General features: G+C 33.3%; 1 protein-coding gene and 1 long non-coding RNA gene across 2 annotated transcripts; both read left to right on the forward strand.

Moving 5' to 3' along the window:
• Nucleotides 1-2741: 2741 nt before the first annotated feature.
• LOC119834511 lies at nt 2742-8197 on the forward strand. The gene is made up of 2 exons (XM_038358902.1): nt 2742-2874; nt 6963-8197. The coding sequence occupies exons 1-2, from the start codon at nt 2815-2817 to the stop codon at nt 7485-7487; spliced, it is 585 nt and encodes a 194-aa protein (XP_038214830.1). The 5' UTR covers nt 2742-2814; the 3' UTR covers nt 7488-8197.
• A 3403-nt stretch (nt 8198-11600) lies between these two features.
• Nucleotides 11601-19611, forward strand: LOC119833790. Its single transcript, XR_005287975.1, has 3 exons — nt 11601-11681; nt 16109-16174; nt 19472-19611. It is a non-coding gene; the product is annotated as an uncharacterized LOC119833790 (long non-coding RNA).
• The last annotated feature ends 664 nt before the right edge of the window (nt 19612-20275 follow it).

The following is a 20275-nucleotide window of genomic DNA, read 5'->3' on the forward strand; positions in this document are numbered from 1 at the left end:
TTAGGCTTTAATTAAATGAAAGAGACAGAACCTTAACTTAACGTAAAGTTATTTTATAAGTACAAGGTAACTTAATTATTAATTGAAATAATTGTGATCCTCATTTTATTTAATACAGCTAGTTTAATATATTATACTAGTAATATTATAAACGCGAAAATTTGATGGCTGAATGAATGGATGTTTGTTACAGTTTCACGCAAATACTGCTTATCGTATCTGTATAAAATTTTGTATAGAGATACGTTATAGTTTGGACTAGCAAATAGGCTACTTTTTATCCAGTACCCCATGAGTGACGCCGCGGGTTACAGCTAGTTTAGGTATAACAATTAGTTAATTTATACGATGATACACATCTCTATTATTTTAGACTAAGTTTATATAAACAAAGACTAGAATAGGAGTAGATAGCCTCCGTCCAGTCTGGATATTTTTGCTATCGTTATTTTAATCACGGGTCGATTATCTACCTTCGATCGCGATAAAACATGTACGTATTCGTAAACTGGAATGCATTTCGATATTAAATCTTGTTATATACTTCATGACTGTTGATGGTTATTGATGAATGTAACCTTTGATGTAGGATTTGATATTTTTCAATCGACCTTTAAATAAGTTATTTATTCGATTGTTGTTTTTGTGCCTCAGAACTTTTGCTGTGTGCTGATTTTAATGATTCTTTGTTATTTGAAAGCTGATGCCTGGAGTGTAATTTAATGTTTTATATATTTGTTTCAGTATTGTAGCTATCTAAGAAAGGGTTTTTATTTGTATTCAAATTCGAAATTTTTTATTCACATCAACACATTAATAATTATTATAGTTCTCTTGATATTACGCGACATTTGTTTCTCATACAAATAACCAGCCCCTATTTAACCCCCATAAAGTTGTTTACGTACAAAAATAATGTGACAAACATTGATTTTGATGTTATAAATAGACACTTCTATTTCATTTATTTGTACGAATATAACCTAAATTCATACGCCTGCGATAAAAACGGAGCAAATATAACATTGTAATAATTGCTCAACTTTATCAACGTCTTTGAAAAGTGGATATTGTTACATAAACATGTAGGTAGGTATAATCTTACTTTGTTTGGAATTTCGTTAATGGAAGCGAATTTATTTCGTATTTTAATAATGGTCTAATGCAATTTTTTGTTATAAAAATTTTAGTTGGTTCTAAGGTTAAAATACAAATTTAATTCGTGGTTTACGTTTCAAGTATAAAATATACTTATATGTATTTTGACTAGCCAAGTAACTATTTAGGCATCTGTGATCTAGCGTGGTAATGTTTTAGATAATTTGAGCCGTTAGGTTAGGTTAGGCTAGGTTTCTAGGAGAAACTTGCTTTAGACTGTTTTTATCACTGAAAGGCCGGCAAAGCACTTGTAACATGGTTATAGACGTCATGTACATACGTGGTACATACATACGAGCAAAATTTAAAAATAAGTGTTTTTTTCTTAGTCTGTAGTTTCAGTTCTTCCTGGACCTGTCCAGGTATTGACAGAATTTTCAAGCTTTATACACCAAGCAGCCGGAGTTATGAGGAGTTACATAAGATTATTAAATTAAATAACAATAAAATAACTAGATAAAAATAAATACCATTTACTACTACTATTTGAATATGATGCTTTTACGGTAGCCATTAATAACTGGAATCCCTTCTGACTAGACCGATACCGTCACAAATATAGTTCAAATAGCTGCGCCCCGCGGTTTCACCCGCGTAAGTCCGTATCCCGTAAGAAAATCGGGGAAAAAAACGTTGCCTATATGTTATTCCAGTTTTTCAGCTATCTACGTACCAAATTTCATTGCAATCGGTTCAGTGGTTTTAGCGTGAAAGAGCAACAAACACACCCACATCCTTACAAACTTTCGCATTTATAATATTAGTAGGATTTTAACCAATGACGATGTTGAAACCTTCACATGACTAATACATTGTATTGCAAAGCTGTTGGAATGCGGATAGCAGATACATCTGAATTATCCTGATCAATAATTTTGATTTTTCATAAGAATTATAATGAACTACGGATTTAATTGTCTTTGTTTTCTTTAATTAATCACAAACATATATAATTACATAACGAAAAGAAGATGTGTGTGTTTTTTTTGTGTGCCTGTGTATGCGTGCGAGTGAATGTAGGTAAAAATAGCGTTATGGTTTCATTTACTTTTCCTGAGAAGTAAATGCCAAGTTGCCATACATATAATTATTTTGTTTATTTAGGTTTTGATTTATTCATACCAGGGAAGGTTAAAGAGTTAAGAACAATAGGGAAAGAATGTCAAAAAATATTATACAGCGTTGTGAAGTTTGCCGTGTCAGGTGGTTTTGAGAAATCTTATTAATCTATATATATACTCGTATATAAGAAAGAGGTGCTAGTTACACTATTTATAGCTCAAGGTCGGATTAACCGATTTGACTGAAAATTTGTGCAGAGGTAGCTTAGACACGGGGAGGGACATAGGATATAAAAAACATTTTTATCCCGGGAATCCCAAGGGAACGGGAACATGCGAAAACCTGGATCTATCTTTCCTGCGACTACGCGGACAAAGCCACGGGCGGAAAGCTAGTAAGATTAAAGATAGATCCATATGTATCAGGGCAAAATTACCTTCTCCCATAACTGATCACCACAAGCAATGACTCACGGACAATTATAAAAAGCGACGTAAAATTAAATTGTCGACATTTGGAATCCTATCTACAAGTGAAACTTTATTTATTGTATCGATAAAAACCCGCATTTTTTGCACAGCTCTATTTTTGTGAATGAATTCTGACATTACAACGTTTTATGTGGCGATGGAGCGTGGAGGCGTTTTTATTTTTGTAAGTATTTGTCATTATTTATTTAAACAGTGTCTAATTAGTGGGGAAATACATTTTTAGTTTTTGGATACATTAGACATTGTAATAATAAGCCGCGATAATATGTTTGATTGGGAAATTATGTAAAATTTTAATTTGAATACATTAAAAAAGTGTATAATTATATATAATAGAATATATAGAACTAGTTACCAAACGATAAATAAGAATGTCTTTTCGTAGCAAGTTATCTAAATACTAGTAACAAAAGTGTACGAAGCGGACACGAATATTAAAAAAAATAATATTTAACTTCTGATTTTATCCTACTAATATTATAAATGCGATAGTTTGCAAGGATGTGTGTGTGTTTGTTGCTCTTTCACGCAAAAACTACTGAACCGATTGCAATGAAATTTGGTACGTAGACAGCTGGACAACTGGAATAAAATATAGGTAACTTTTTATCCCGATATTCCTACGGGATACAGACTTAAGCGGGTGAATCCGCGGGGCGCAGCTAGTAGATAATAAAATGTAAAAAAAATTATCCATGTGACTATATGAGTAGGAATTTCAAATATAATCCTTTTTACGGGTATCATACATAAAATAAACTTAAAACTATGTAAATTATAGTACTGAGTATTATTAATCATTTGAAATAGTAATTAGTTCCCTACCGTGATGATTTTTGATGCGATATCAATTATTTTAACTATATTTATAATAACAATAAACATAAATAAAATAGTGTTTTGTTAAGCGAACATGAAACAATATCTCTTCGATTTTATATCATATCCTGTATTAACCACTGGATTAAATTAACCTGCACTTTGAATTTATTTTCCATATGTTGATATTTATTTTGTTCCTGTGTGTATTTAAATAATAAGGAATTCATTCATAATTGAATCAAAAACAAAAAAGCTTCTAAAAGCTTCTTTCAAAGTTTTATACTAAAACTCTTCCTATATTTTTGCGAATACCTAAATTATATTAATTGTTTACAACTATTAAATTATAAACCTATTATACAAATCAAATCACTTATTATTTTTATCATTATGTGTTGTCTAATTCGTGAGTTTCACCAAAAATCATGTTCTCAGGGCTCACGTATAAGTAAATCCAGTAGTTCCAGAGATTAGCGCGCTCCAACAAACAGTGAAAGATTACACTACGAGCAACACATTAGCCACAAAGGGCGTCATTACATAATAATCTTAATATATATAAATCTCGTGTTACAATGTTTGTCCTCAATGTACTCCTAAACCACTTAACCGATTATAATAAAATTCGCACACCATGTGCAGTTCGATCCGACTTGCGAGATAGGATAGTTTAAATAATTTTAATTACGATATATGACAACCCGGGCGGAGCCGGGGCGTGCAGCTAGTTTTATAGTATAAATTTGACATTATATCTAAGTTACTTAATTATTTGTTGCACTTTTAAAACATTTAGACAGACAAAATATACAATAGTCAAAATAAATGCAAGTTCACAAATTCGAAAATTCGAGAACATTATAGAAATTATTATTATTTGTCTAGTATCAGAAATAGAACTAGGATTATACCAGACGTCTGTTCATAGGACAGCCTCGGTCAATGAGCTTAGACACCGGCTCACTGTCAAATAGCACTCGGCTCAGCTGAAACCTCCCTTTCAACGAGTTTCGCTGTTTCATTTATTTAGGGATGTTTGAAGATGTTTTTGAATGTATTTCACCATCAAATTTGTGATGAAAGCAATTGCAGATCACACTAATATTATAAATGTGAAAGTTTGTTTGGATGTTTGTCCGTCAATCACGCTGAAAGTACTGAACGGATTTTGATGAAATTTGGTTTGCAGACGATGCGATTAAATGCTCTCTTGGGATAAAACAAGAACCTTGATATCCCGACAGAGCCGAGACGATCGTCTACTATATTATATACTAGATGCGCTCCGCAGTTTCACCCGCGTAAGTCCGTATACCGTAGGAATATCGGGATAAAAAGTTGTCTGTTTGTTATTCCAGTTGTCTAGCTGACTACGTACAAAATTTCACTGCAATCGGTTCAGTAGTGTTTGCGTGAAAGAGCAACAAACACACACACATCCTTACAAACTTTCGCATTTATAACATTAAGTGGGATAGAAATTATTTAATTTTTGTGTTATCTTCGGTTCGAGGATTCACTGTACATTTCTAAATAGCTGCCCGCTTTGAAGGGGAATAAGGAAAGGCTTGTACGTTTCATCTTTGTAACGGCTTAACCTATTCTGATGCATCTCGATCAATGAATAAAGAAACCCGATGCAAAAAGAGGGGTGTTTTATGTGTAACGTTGATGTCGACGAGGTCTGTGTGTCTGGGGCATTGTAGCTCTCAAACGGATAGAACGATTTCGATGCGGCTTTACTAGTTTTGTGCTGTGGTTTCAAGCTATGGTTGAACGCAACCGCTGTTGAAAATATGACGGCAACCACGAAATGCAAGATAAGACATTTATCCACATCTACTTATATAAACGTATGGTTATGAACTAATGGGGTTGGACATGTAAAACTTAAGATGGCCGACAAAACAAATATGGGCGGGGGATTAATTATTTCTTTGAAATATATAACTTTGATCTCATAATCTATACCTGAAAAGTGTTAGGATATAAGTTATTATATATTTATATAAGTATTTTTACAAATACATGACCCTTTTCTAAAGTCCATGTTGTTTTCTACACTTACAAAATGTAATTTGAAAACTGTCTTCTCATACTTTTATACAAGACTAGATTCTCGGTTTATGATAATAACTCTTATTGTTCTCGTGTTAGGGTACATGTTTGTTTATTATAACATGCCCTTTAAGAAAAGCCATCTCAATCTTAAATATCATTATACAAAACATGGTTTTATCTATAAATAAATAATTTCCACAACTGTTCCACTTTTACATTTGTTTCTATTATAAACTAGCGTTATTATAAACGCGTTAAATTCCGAGTAAAACTGATATCCCTCCCACCCCTTTTTTATGTTAAATATAAGATCGCTCGTATTTTAACTAGGTATATGAAAATTTAAATAAAACGTTTATAACTATATATTAATAGTCTGAGTAGGTTAGGCTGAGTTTAATCATACTTATCGTTAAATGAATGCTAATTTTTAAATGATTTTTCGATCCTTATCATATTAGTAAGAGAGAAAGAAAGAAAGAAAAAATGTTTATTTAGCACCAGATAATGTTAAATTATAATAAAAAAGGTGAACTCATGACTAATCAGCGTGGTGCTAAAAAGGGTTACTACTCAGCGTGTGCTACGCGTCATGCGCAGCGCTGATTTTCAGTAGCCCCTTGTTGTCAAATGAAGAAGATAACTATTTCATGTTCGACAATGGTTTATGTGTAACAAATATAAAGGAGAAGAGAAGAGTGCGAAGCCGCGGGCACCAGCTAATTTGTTTATGGAGTAGTTAGTTATTATCTTATATTTTGATATTTAAAATTTAATAAACTATTGTCATTTTATTGTATTTTACCTACACATGTCGGGCACAGAACCTAGCTATAAATCTTCACGTGCAGAAACACGGCTCATTAGTTTTCTAACGTGTAGGATCACAGAGGTTTCAACGCAATCTGAGTAGACAGGCTCCATTGCTAAGGGGCGTAAAACCGCCTGTTGGCTTTCACCAAAATTGAATGAAGGATGCTCCGATAGACATGTTTAACTAGCTAGGTAGTGCGGTTTTACGTGCTTCATTGATGTAAATGGTCTCGTATGAATTGTTGTATTTTGGTGACGAAATATTTTAAAACTCAACGTGTCCTTATCCTCACCCTTCCCAGTCCATTCCTATAGTCCCGTCGTCAATCCGATCCTTGTCCTTTATCCCTTAAAAGCAGCGCAGCGCAGTCGCAGGCAGGCACTACCCCTGTGAATGGTCATGGGCGATGGTGATCGCTTACCATCAGGCGAACTCTTGAGTAAAAAAGAAAAAAACACCTAAAGTTTATTTTAAACACGTCTGTTAGAATTTGAAATGGAAACTGAGTAGTTTTATATAGCGTATTTTCTGATTTTATTTTCTTCTCTTTTCAGATACTTCTTATTACTTCTGTGCTAAGTTACACAACATCAAAAGATTATTCGAGCGAGGAAAATGAACGTTTCAACGAACTAAGTATCCAGGATGATGAAACAGAAGTGCTTTCAAACTATGAAGTTACAGAAATAGTTATTGATGTACCAAATAATGCAACTTTGGGACCTATTATAGCAAATTACACGATTGCTAGGCCCCTTAATCTCGCTGCTACACCTGTACCTGCTACACAGACCACAGAATCTGTTACAAAAACAACAACCAATGTTGAAAATAAAACACAGAAGAGCTACATAAGCATTTTTCACATAAAAGCTGAGTTTGACAAAAATGGCAGAGAAAATAACAAAGTGAATGTCACGGATACTTCAGGCTTCAAAGATTATATAATTGGCTTAAGAAAGGGTATTGTGGATGGTTTTAACAGTTTCTTTGCGAGGCCGATTTTATTCTTGAAAAATTTAAGGCACAAGGGATATGATATAAGTAATAGACTACCAAAAATAAATTCAGACTATTGACTCTTGGACAGTATTATAATCGACGCTTTTTTGAATTTTAAAAGATAAATCCCAATGAGCAAAGAATCAAAAACAATAATGATCTAGAGATTACTGGACTTTTATCAATCATAACCTGATTGTTTGTGTTTCCTTCACTCTCATGTGTAATAACTTGAGAGGGAAAGAGACAAAACATCGTGGAAATTATTTCAAGAACAAATTAATTTTATGAGTAATAGGGATACGAAACAATGATAATTATAAAACTACGCTAGCTACTTTTTAAACAAAATTAATAAGAAATGCATTCAGGTATTAAAGATTTCAATGATAGTTTTTAAAAATGATATTTGATTTATGTAGGTTAAGTATCATAGTTGTATTTAATCGACAATTAAGGCTAATGAGGATTAAATTGTGACTATGTTTCGCGTGTATGATGATTGGTTCTATTTTATATGTATACTTGCATTCTGATACGGGCTATAACTGGAAAAGCGAAAGGCAGATCAGGTGACCTGCTGGATATACCTGACGACTTGACTCTCCATCAAGCTGAATACCGGGAGGTCACGGTCCTCAACTATGAGAGACCGATTGTGGAGGACTGGCCTTCTGCTCCTGGCTGTGCCCAAGTTGTCAAAGGAAAAGAAAAGCTATACCAGGGTTTTACCGCATAATTCCTATCCCCATAGGAATTCCGGGATAAAAACTATCCTATGTCCTTAGTCGGGTCCCGAACTGCCGTGGTGCCAAATTTCATCTAAATCGGTTCAGTGATTAAGAAGTGAAGAAGAGACAGACAGAGTTACCGTCGCATGTATTATGTAAAACAGGTACATAGCAACAAAAATGTAAAAATTGCATCGCTTTCTGTTACAATTAACTTTAAGTACATGTGCTAATTTTATTACTTGATAAGTCCTACGTCCAATAGTTTATATATGTTAATTTTATTTGTAGATAAGAATTTCTGATATCTGTAGGCTTAGTGATAGAAAAAGTAAGATTGCTTGTTGTGTTTGTAATGAATAAATAGAAACAAAAACTCTCCTGTTTTTGCCACTTTATTCCATCCTACTCGTCCTATCCTATCCTACTAATATTATAAATGCGAAAGTTTGTAAGGATGTGTGTGTGTTTGTTGCTCTTTCACGCACAAATTACTGAACCGATTGCAATGAAATTTGGTACGTAGATAGCTGAACGAATGCAATAACATATAGGCAACTTTTTATCCCGATATTTCTAAGGGATACGGATTTACGCGAGTGAAACCGCGGGGCGCAGCTAGTGATGAAATACATTTAACTCGAAGAGCTTGAAGCGAGTAGTTAAATTATTTGCCGTTACTGTTATCCACCCAAATACTTGTTCGCTCTTACATTACGACCTAACACAAAGAGAGAATGAACTATTTGCTCTGCAACAAACATTTTTTGCAATATATATGACTAGCGGTCCGCCCCGGCTTCGCCCGTGGTACATATAAAGTCTTCTTCAATAAATGGGCTATCAAACACCGAAAGAATTTTTCAAATCGGACCAGTAGTTCCTGAGATTAATCCGTTCAACCAAACAAACAAACTCTTCAGCTTTGTGATATTAGTATAGATTAACAGTACTCATGTGTTGTGTGGACGGTACACGAATATTAAATAGACACGAACGTGTTGTTTTATCAGTATCACTTCTTTCTTAACATGTCTATAATTAGTATTTTCTTGTGTTTGATTTTACGCGAGTATTATATTTAATATAATTTTTGTATGACCTTCAAGACATTTAACATCTCAGTCTCCCCGGGACCACGCTCGCTGTAAAGTGTTCGAAACGTCGGGTTAATCATATAATGAATAAATCGTATTGAAAATCCGCTAAAGAGTTTTTAATTTCTAAATGTCTATAATTATTAACACTGGATAAGATAAGCCTTTTAGATCTGAGGATGTGTTCTTTCAATTGCTTGCACAATTTATTGTGTTTTATTGTATCTTAATTTGAACTTTTATGTACTATATCGGAGAGACAACGACTCCTGAAACACAAAAAAAACTATATTGGGAGTCTGGGGTCCATGTTTTATGAGATATATAACTTGTTCAATAAATGATTTTTTTTCTATTATCTTCTTTGATACTAAGAAAATTTTGAACGGAAATTCCTTGTTATTAGACAGTATACACCTCTTAAAAGAATTTTCGATATTTAAGATAAGTACACAAATTTGGAACTACATACTGATTTAAAGTCAAAAGATATGTTAGAATCCACATTATCTCACAAGGTATTATATTATATTATATATTATATTGTAGTAACAAAAAATATTTGGAAAATATATAAACAACACAGAGTATACATAAGGAAATTATTCAAGTTAAGATCCCTACTAGGACTATGAAGTAAACTCAAGAAATTATTGTATTGTCAATGATCCTTGATAAGTGTATAAAGTTTGAATTAAATCTGTCGGATTAGAGTGGGTGACAATCGATTCTGAAGGGTTGGGTTACATACAAACAAACAGATGAAGCTAATGGATGATAATAATAATAAAAATGATAAGACCACCTAACAAATTGTACCCTTTTCCTTTTTTATCGTATTATTAATATTTAAATTTTAGTTTTATAGCATTGAAATACTTTATAATATGTTTTTTTAAGTTTCCTTACCTGTACAATTTTTGTATATTAAATAAATAAAATAAACAAAATAAATAAACAAATGAATAGTTAAATAAAAGTATGTATCAATAAACTATGAAAAACTTCCTTATTCTCGCGTAAATGACCGTTGTTAAGTATATCTATATTACAGGCCACTTGGTGGACTATGCAGGAATCACTGCAATCTAGACGGTCTGTGCTTTATTTTATTATGCCATAATAACCTCTGTAATTGCTAAAACAGTTCACAGTACTTTGTGCTTAAATTCTTGTAAACTCGTCTCGTATCATTTATGGAAGTTACACTAAGGAAGGAGGGGAAAGGTTGCGATAAATTCTACACCCAAGGGGATAAAAAAGGGATTTATCTACCATGGAAATTTATTTGGACCACGGACCATGGATGAATTTGCAGGCAACAACTAGTGTAAGGATATTTTTTAAAAATGTTTTGACAACACCCAAGCGTGTGTCGCGAATTTTACGTGTATGCTAATACCGCATTAGTGGTCAGTGAACGCGACCGCGGCCTCTGTTTGTCTTACTGGAATATCTATATGGAGCTGTTGAAACCACCCGCTTGGTGTAAGTCGTTTAACATACTTTACAAGTCCTGAAAAAGGCTTTTTTTTATTCCTGACAGGGAAGCGTTTGACCACGACCTCGCCTGATGGTAAGCTGAGATGTGGTCTAAGATGGAGCGCGCTTCCCTAGGAGGTACCTGTTCACTCTTCTCTTGAAGACCCCCAGATTGAACTCGTCGGGGAACATAGACTCAGGCTTAACACTAGCGTTAAACCTTTTACTAAAATTTAACGCACTAGTTTTTTTATTACTTTACGTTTATTAACAAAACTTGCAATATAACGGTAGTTAATAATCCATATTATATTATTTTATAATTGTATGTTTGTAAGAAAATTGCTGGCTTCTGCAAGTGTAATTACCACGACAGATACTTTTGTAAACCAATAATCTTTTATAGCTAATTATTTTTAAACCATTTGGGTATTAAAATAACATAATGCGTATAATACGTAATTTTCCATTACTGCGAACGATTATTACGGTGATCAATCAAACGACGTCAAAACTAAATTCATAATGGTATTATGTAATTATCTCATCTTATTATTTGATTCTAAATCTAAGCATTTCGTTAAGTTTGATTACTGACTAAGTTGTTTTTAAAACCACACACACAACAAGAATTTCTGATTTGTGGAGATTCTAGTGGTCCAAAAGTTAAGTATATACTAATAATTATTCTAGACGTCTAATCAGATTATCTTTGTTACAAATTATAAAGTTTGTTTAACATTAAAAAGCAATCAGTGCCTTGCAGTGCACTATATTAGTAGTACAATAAATCGATTTCTACTGAATCATCCAAACAAGTTTTAACACGGTAAAAACAGCTCAATATAGATCTAACAATACAGCCTGAGGTCACTATCCTCGAGGGATGCTGTGGCAGTACCGCGGCGCGCGCGCAGCGAACGCACGCGTTTACACAAATCACAACTGTATCTATATAGAGGTGAGTTTACCACTTTTTTTAAATTAATTTCATAAAATGTACAGACATTAAGTTTTACACAATTTTGTATTATATAATTAGTATATCAGATAAGGCAGAAACAAGATCTAAAAGCGGTTCTTCTATAAACGTTAGGAAATAGAATTAAAACAAGTTTCGTGTTTTCTTCGTTTGATCTAAGTATTATTATATAAAAGGTCGGTTTTAAATCATGGTTCATTACTTTAATATGGAATCTGCCCCTCATGAACAAGAACATTTTTAATTGTCATAGTTATATATTCAATTGTCTATTCCATTTATAATCAATAACATTTACTCAAAATAATGATGATATAATAATGATCATATAATCTTCAACTTAAATTCTATATTTATTCTTTCTATTAATTAAAGGTGTATATACAAGCAATAGAAGCTGTAGAGTTTGTATGATTGTATGCGCTAATCTCAGAATCTACTGGACCGATTTTGATTTAACGCGATTTATTAATTTTATTAAGCAGGTGTCTAACACAAAACTGATTTTAATGCATTTTAAAGCCATTCATTTTTATATGTAGTCTACTCGCATAACATAAAAAGCATAAAATACTGTTTTAATTGGAAATGGAAGTCTTTCATAATTCTTTTTGATACTTATAGTTTTAGGAAATTGCCCAGGCATAATTTGATCCAAAATATGTTTATGTAGTATTTTATACTATATAAACATATTTTTTATAGTATAATATAATATATTTATATAGTATTTTATACTATATAAACATATTTTATATAGTATAATATAATATATTGATATAGTATTTTATACTATATAAACTATATTCTTAATTCGGGAAGTAGCTATACCATTTCTGAATTAAATATAATAATCGCAACCACACTAATATCATAACGCGGAATCTTTCGTATTTTCGTATGTCTGTTTAGGTTTTCAGGCAAAAACCACTGGACCGATTATATTAGTCATTCGTGCACAATAACTGCAACTTCACTGAGTGACATAAGCTGTATACCACGGGCGAAGTCGGGCGAACAGCTAGTACATTATAAAATCAGTAGATAAGAAACATATGTAACCCCTTCATAACCTTAACTTTTATTTCTTTGTATACCTTACATAAATATGAAGATAAATGCGTTTTAGAAATTAAAAACTCTAACAGATTTTAAACGCGATTTATTCATTATATTATTAACCCGACGTTCCGTTTAATAATATAATGAATAAATCGCGTTTAAATTCCGTTAATAAGTTTTTAATTTCTAAATGTATAATACTCGCGTAAAATCAAACACAAGAAAATACTAAATGCGTTTTATCAAACACTACGTAAAGAGATTAAGATTTTTATTCGACCCTTGATTAAAAGTCAAACTTAATGTAAAAACAAGTTTAGAAGCTCACATTCCTTATACACTTGTCATTTACACAATTCGTCTTTACGTTATTGGCTTTTATTTAAACAATAATAATATTAAAAGATTATTTATTTATGCATTAGTATTAATATGCGTCTACCTTTTCCACTGATTTAAGATTTAGCGGATAATGTGTTCCTTTTTTAACTTACTTGACAAACAATAATTTAATTTTAAACAACACAAAATAGAGACACTTGTTTTTGACATGTATATATTACTAGCTGCGCCCCGCGGTTTCACCCGCGTAATTCTATAAAGGATAAAAAGTTGCCTATATGTTATTCCAGTTGTCCAGCTATCTACGTACGAAATTTCAGTGCAATCGGTTCAGTACTTTATGCGTGAAATAGTAACAAACACACACATATCCTTACAAACTTTCGCATTTATAATAATAAGTAGGATACTAATAGGATAAGATTGAAAGAAATAGTCAGCGAACTTTTAAATGCCCTTAGGTAGCCTAAAATATGCATAAACCAATGTAAATATAAAACATTGCATTAAAATCAACTTATTTAACTTCTAACTTGCCAAACCGGTCCTCTTAAGTTATCACTAAATCACTTTTTATCGCCAAAATAATATCTCTTAGGGTCTTCCCTCATTAAACATGATTGGTTTAGGTCGAATTTTTTTATTAGGGTCGTGATTTTATTTATGATGTACATAAATAACAGAAAATATATAAATATCCTGATGTTTTGTTGTGAATATTGTAAAAATTGTATTTATTTTACCGGATGAAAACAAAAAAAGTACAAATTTAAAATGCTTTATTGTAAAAAAATGGCGCTCCTTCCACCGAGCAACCTTTTGGGCAATAGACAAAATACATTTAAAAATAATTACTAAGCCTACGGTTAACAAATTTATTTTCTTCATAAATGGAAATTCAACTCTCATACAGAAACCACTAAACAAGGAATGAAACTCGAGATAAAAAATGGACTATCCTGTCCTACTATCCTATCCTACTAAAATTTTAAATGCGAAAGTTTGTGAGGATGGATATATGTGTATGTTTGTTACTCTTTTACGCATAAACTACTGAACCGATTGCAATGAAATTTACTACGTAGATAGCTGGACAAATGGAATAACACATAGGCAACTTTTTATCCCGATAACCGTAAGGGTGAAACCGTAAGGCGCAGCTAGTTAGTACATAATATAAACTATCTCCTTCAATTCGTTTATAGAACAAACCAAGATTCCAATAATTCAACAGCTTCCGTGTCTAAGATAAGATAAGCAATAACAGTAAATAAGAGGTAGAAAGCTCAGAAATCGGGCGACTAACGGCGTATGAAGGGTGCATTTGTACCCAACTCTTAGACCAAGCTAAATACCTTATTTGGAGTAACTAAACATAAACCATGTCGTAATTGACAGGGCTTACACTGAAATATCTGTTACCTTTGTATGCGCTTTTAAGGGGTTTAAATCGTGATTTATTTTATCAAATAGAGTACCAGAGTACATTGATAAGTATTAGATGTTTAAAGTTACTGCGTGCACATATATTCTCATTATTTTATTCCTACTTTTTCTTTTATACTGTTCATCCATCCATCCATCCATCATCCATCCGTCCATCACACGTGATGTTTATTTGTTCTCATTGTTTATAATATAACTCATAAAAACCGTCACATCGGCCTATGTTTTAATAAAAACTACTACCCTTATACCATACTCAACATACAAATATACTAACTTGGAAATATCTACAACGAATGCATAAATAATAAACGAAATCATCGTCTGATTAACATTAATTGAGTTCACTCTTAGGTAAACTTCGTGCCGAAATAAATTGTATTTTCCCAAATCATATCTCAATAAATTATCTCACTCGTTTTGCATGTATTAAATTGTTGTTCACTTTAACGACAGATATAAATTTTACGACGCCTACGCGAAAACGCCTGACTCTTTTTTATTACGAGTTTCATCGCTCTTACAATGTTATTTTATCAGGCGTTAAATTTTATAAAGAACCGCAATTGCACCGTAGCTTCGTTATACCGATTGTAGGAATATACGTCTGTTATTTTCTAAGATTATTTTCTATGTCTCAGTCAGTCAGATCTCGAACTATTTTTCTTTAATTATTGTATTCTTAACAACGAAGCGATGTAGGTAAGCACGTCATCATGGGTGATAAATGTGAAACGTTTTCTATTATCACATTAACTATAGCTTGTGACAAGCATTCATCTTAGTTCATCAAGATAATTTCCCTAGAGCTATTCGAAGTCACAATATCTTCCCAATGATTAGCCCCCAAGGGACGGCACATTGCATACGAGCTATGTTATCGAATGTCCGTACACTACAAATATATAATACTAATATTTGATTGCTTAATACAACGACATTGCATAATACAATTATTTCACAGCCAATGTAGAAGTAGCAGTCAATAATAACTTTCTCATTGTATAGGCGTGTAAATTGAAAACAGGTATATCGTATAAATACCCTCATCAGGCCTGTGTCCCAGCAGTGGGAACGTGTATGGGCTGATTATGATATCGTATAAATTGGTTCAATAATAAGTAAGTGCTATGATTTAATCGCATTTTATGTTTATTAACCGACGTTGCCAAAAGAGAGGGAACTGAATTCAATTAATTTTCTTTTTTTTATAGTTTGTTACTTTATAACTCCGCGGGTCAACCACTGGATTCATATATATTATTGGTGTGTCTTTTTGTTTGATAAGAAATTGTTGTGATTTGGAGTGGCACCCTCCCGGGCTATATGTGACCCTAATTGTAGGAAATTATTTTTGTACCTCTTATCTTTTTGAGTTATGTTTGGATAAATACGTAATACAAGGTTGGAAGATATTTAATTTTTTTCGGAACTAGTCCTATGAGCTGATGAGCTGATAAAATAGATGTTTCAACACCCACTTTTGGGATTTTTTATGTTTACATTTAGATGGTTTGTTTAATACCATACAGTTCACTTTGTTTTACTCTTTCCAGATATAAACCATGTTGCGGCAAGTGCTATTATTCGCAGTCTTCCTACAGACGGGCAAAAATGTTTTGGTATGTACCTTCTTTCGTTTTCACTTACTGATTTTATTTTTGTTTGATTTTAATTTTTTTTGTTGATTGTATTAAATCACTAATCTGGTTATTTTTTATTATTTATTATTAATCAGCCATGCCTGTCCCACTGCTGGGCAAAGGCCTCTCTTCCCTCTGTCCACATCTACCTATCTCCCTATTGGTTATTTGAAAGTATATCTATATCTATTAATTTCTTATCGAACCTGGAAATCAAAATCCTCAATTTTTAAATGGTTTTAACGATTTACTGCTACTAAGTGCATGTTATCTCTTATTATAATTTTCTTCCCTTAAATTTCCTGATTAATAATAGTTTCTTTTGTATACGCAACAAACAAGTTTATCTGTCATTATTGATACGTTGGCCAAAAGCGGCACTTCGTAAAAGTGTGACAAATAAACTGACAAACAGACATTGTGACTGAATGGGGCAAGGAACGCCGAATGAATATTTATGAGTTTTCGCTTTCCAACGGAACAATGGTGCGCAGATTGGAGGCTTCCGATTTGGTTAAAAATATCATTAAATTCTCGCATTCAAGTGAAAATACTTTCAAGATTTTCTGCTATGTACCACTTCAGTTCAATGGTCGCTACGTACTATCCTACTTATATCTTATCCTACTAATCCTACTATCCTGCTAATATTATAAATGCGAAAGTTTGTAAGGATGTGTGTGTGTGTTTGTTGCTCTTTCACGCAAAAGCTACTGAACCGATTGCAATGAAATTTGGTACGTAGACAGCTGGACAACTGGAATAACATATAGGCAACTCATTATCCCGATATTTCTGCGGGATACGGACTTACGCGGGTGAAACCGCGAGGCGCAGCTAGTATTCAAATAAAAGACACTGCAAATAAAAGGAGCGAAGCGGAGTCTATCGGAATAAATTAACTAGTACTTGATCTCGCAAATGTACAATTTAAGGGGCTGTCTTTCTATCTAGGATTCTGTGTTAAGGAAATTGTCTAATTTCATCCCAGAACGTAAAAGACACCAAGAAAATATAGACTGTGATTGAAAAATAAATTGAAATATTTACTTAAATAATTTAAAATATGTACACATTATATTCATGTCAGTTTGTTAACGTGTGTACCACCTCAACACCAGAAGCAGGTACTTATATTTATCTAAACTAATATTATAAAGAGAGAATATTTCTGTTTGTTTGTACCTAAAAAAATAGTCGACCGCTTTTGAGTTTATTTACCACTAGCAGTCCGCCATTTAGCCTATAGCCTTGCTCAATAGATGAGCTATCTAACGCTGAAATAAATTTCCAATCGGACCAATAGTTCCCGAAATTAGCGCATTCAAACAAACAAACTCTTCAGCTTTATAATCTTAGTACACATTAGAAAGCTGCATCTTTATCGAGTTTTACAATTTATTACATACAAGCCAATTGTCCTGGCGTAAAAAAATCAAAATAAAATATAGCCTATGATACTGACAGATAACGTGGCTGTCTATTGGTAAAAGATTATTAAAATCTATTCGGTAGATCCAGAGATTACCCCCTACAACGACACAAACTTACAAATTCACGAACTTAACCTCTTTCTTTATATTATTAGTGGTGGGAATTGTAAAAACTTTGTTATGACGATTCAAAAGTGCTTCTAGGAGAAGTCTTATTGCATAAAAAGTGTTTTAGTTTGGGTGTAAGTAAATACATGTTTTTATCGAGAGATGCCGGGACAAATAACTCGTATAGAGCACGATTGTATAGTTTGAGACATTTGTAAGTTTCCTTTGATGCTAATACGTATTAAATTTGTTCACTGAAGAAATTTGGATTAGGTCATGACCTTAATTGACTGTAATTATCACTTGAATTGAATTCTGTGGTTTTGATTAATTTCTTTGATAGCCATGTTATTAGGTGGCTTTTTTATGTCATAGCGGGTGATTGAGCTGGTGGTTCGTCTGATGGTAAGCGATCCTCGGCCCATGAACATTTGCAGCGGCAGGATCGCTCGCTTTTAAGAGGTAAAGGAAAGGATTGTCGACGTGATGAATGGACTGGAATAGATAAGGAAAGGGATACGGTGGATCTTAATGTGAAATACATCCTGCGAAGTTAAGTTTGATGAGCCATGTTTGTGGGATCCCTACTAATATTATAAATGCGAAAGTAACTCTGTCTGTCTGTCTGTCTGTCTGTTACGCTTTCACGCCTAAACCACTGAACCGATTTTGACAAAATTTGATATGAAGATAGAAATGAACTTGGGAAAGGACATAGGATACTTTTTATCGCGAAAAAATGGTAGAAAGGGTTGAAAGAGGGGATGAAAGTTTGTATGAAAGTTCGTTATTGTCAAACCGATTTTGATGAAACTTGGTATGAAGATGGAGCTAAACGTGGGAAAGAACAAACCATACTTTTTAATACGAAGAAAATACTCCTTACCATGTCGCGCGATATAAGCGAATTCTACGCGGGCGAAGCCGCGGGCGAAAAGCTAGTCTTACTATAAATTCATTATATGAACATTTTTTTTCTGAACGATTGTGAATTGTTTTTTCAATGTCCATTCTTATATTCTCATCTCTTCATCAACAGAGTGTACAAATTTTGACAAAATTTTGTAAGGCGTTATAAGAAACAATCTTGAAACCTTAAACCGACTTCAAATTATTGAAACTAGATCAAAAATGTGACCACATGGGAGGCACCAGCTTCCAATAAAAAACAAGCACCAAAAACGGTGCGGCAGTAAAAGTTATGATGGTGGGTAGGTGTAACACAAAATACTTTAAATTGGGAACTTTTTTGAAGTCGGTTAATAAGCAAAATAAAGTCCATGTTTATTCAACGTTGCTTCCTGAGACAAGAGCAAATTAATTAGGATTTTGTCGTTCAAATTATAATTGAAGTGTGTCCATAATTCTGACGCCGTATGCTCTTCATTCAATATTAATTATTATATTGAATTTTGTCACTTTATTTACATAGAAACTGTGGAACGGTCTAATATTAAGTTAACGTTTTGAATTGTTTATTTATATTGATAATAATTCACTGCAAAAACATATAACCTTTGCCATTAGCTTAAATCAATGATTCATTAAACTCAGTGAAATAATAGTAATTATTTTACACTTTCAAAATAATGTAATTTAAGGGATTTTTTTAAAACACTTATTTTACCTTTATGTGTATGTTTGTATAATACCTTTAGACTCGATTTTGATAATTTTTAATTATATTCTTCAACAAAACTCACTAAATAAAGATTATTTGTCTCCCGATTTCCAGGTCCACTCCGCAAAACAGCAAGTCCAGCTCTCAGACTCGTATCTGCCCGTCGCGATGCAGATCATTGCACATCTAACGGACCAGATGTCGTTCGAGGTCAAGGACGACGTCCCCCAGAAACCCCCATCCACCACCCCCAAACCGCTGTATGTTAACTCAGACTATCTAAGCAGCTTGCCGCGCGGATGGCACATGAGAATCGGGCTTAGGTGATGGTTCTATGCTTTTTTAATACTATCTTTTATGCATATTTTACTATATATATAGATACTAATATTCTGCCCACGTGGTTTAAGAAAATGTTCATCACGATCTCCCAGCATTTATGTGGTAGTCGAGCACGCTTCGGCACGAATTGGGCCAGCTCGCACCGGGGAAGTACCACATCCCGGCACCCCCGCAAGTCTGGCGTGAAATAGCATTGCTGTGTTTCGTTCCGTGAGTGTGGGAGCAGGAAGCCCATATATTTTTCCTTACCATTCCAAATCCCTTCCTTTACTCCTCTCGTCAATCCTTTTCAATCCCTTTCCAATTTAAAGTCAGCAATCGATTAGTAGAGGCGTTAGACCTGTAATCAACCTTACGCCGCTGGTCATGGGCGATGGAAGCTTTACCATCAGGTGCTTACCCATGCATGGTGACATAAAAAAAACAGAAGCTTCTGCATTAAACACGCATCTGAGCTACTTCTTTCAATCTAAGTGTGACGACCCTAACCAAAACCTTCAGTGTGTTATAGAGATATATTTGCATTAGAAGCGATCACAATAAATTGGACAAAGCTAGCGGGAAAGTGTACGCGCA

This window comes from Zerene cesonia, chromosome 2 (assembly GCF_012273895.1).
Source record: "Zerene cesonia ecotype Mississippi chromosome 2, Zerene_cesonia_1.1, whole genome shotgun sequence".
Lineage (NCBI taxonomy): Eukaryota > Metazoa > Arthropoda > Insecta > Lepidoptera > Pieridae > Zerene > Zerene cesonia.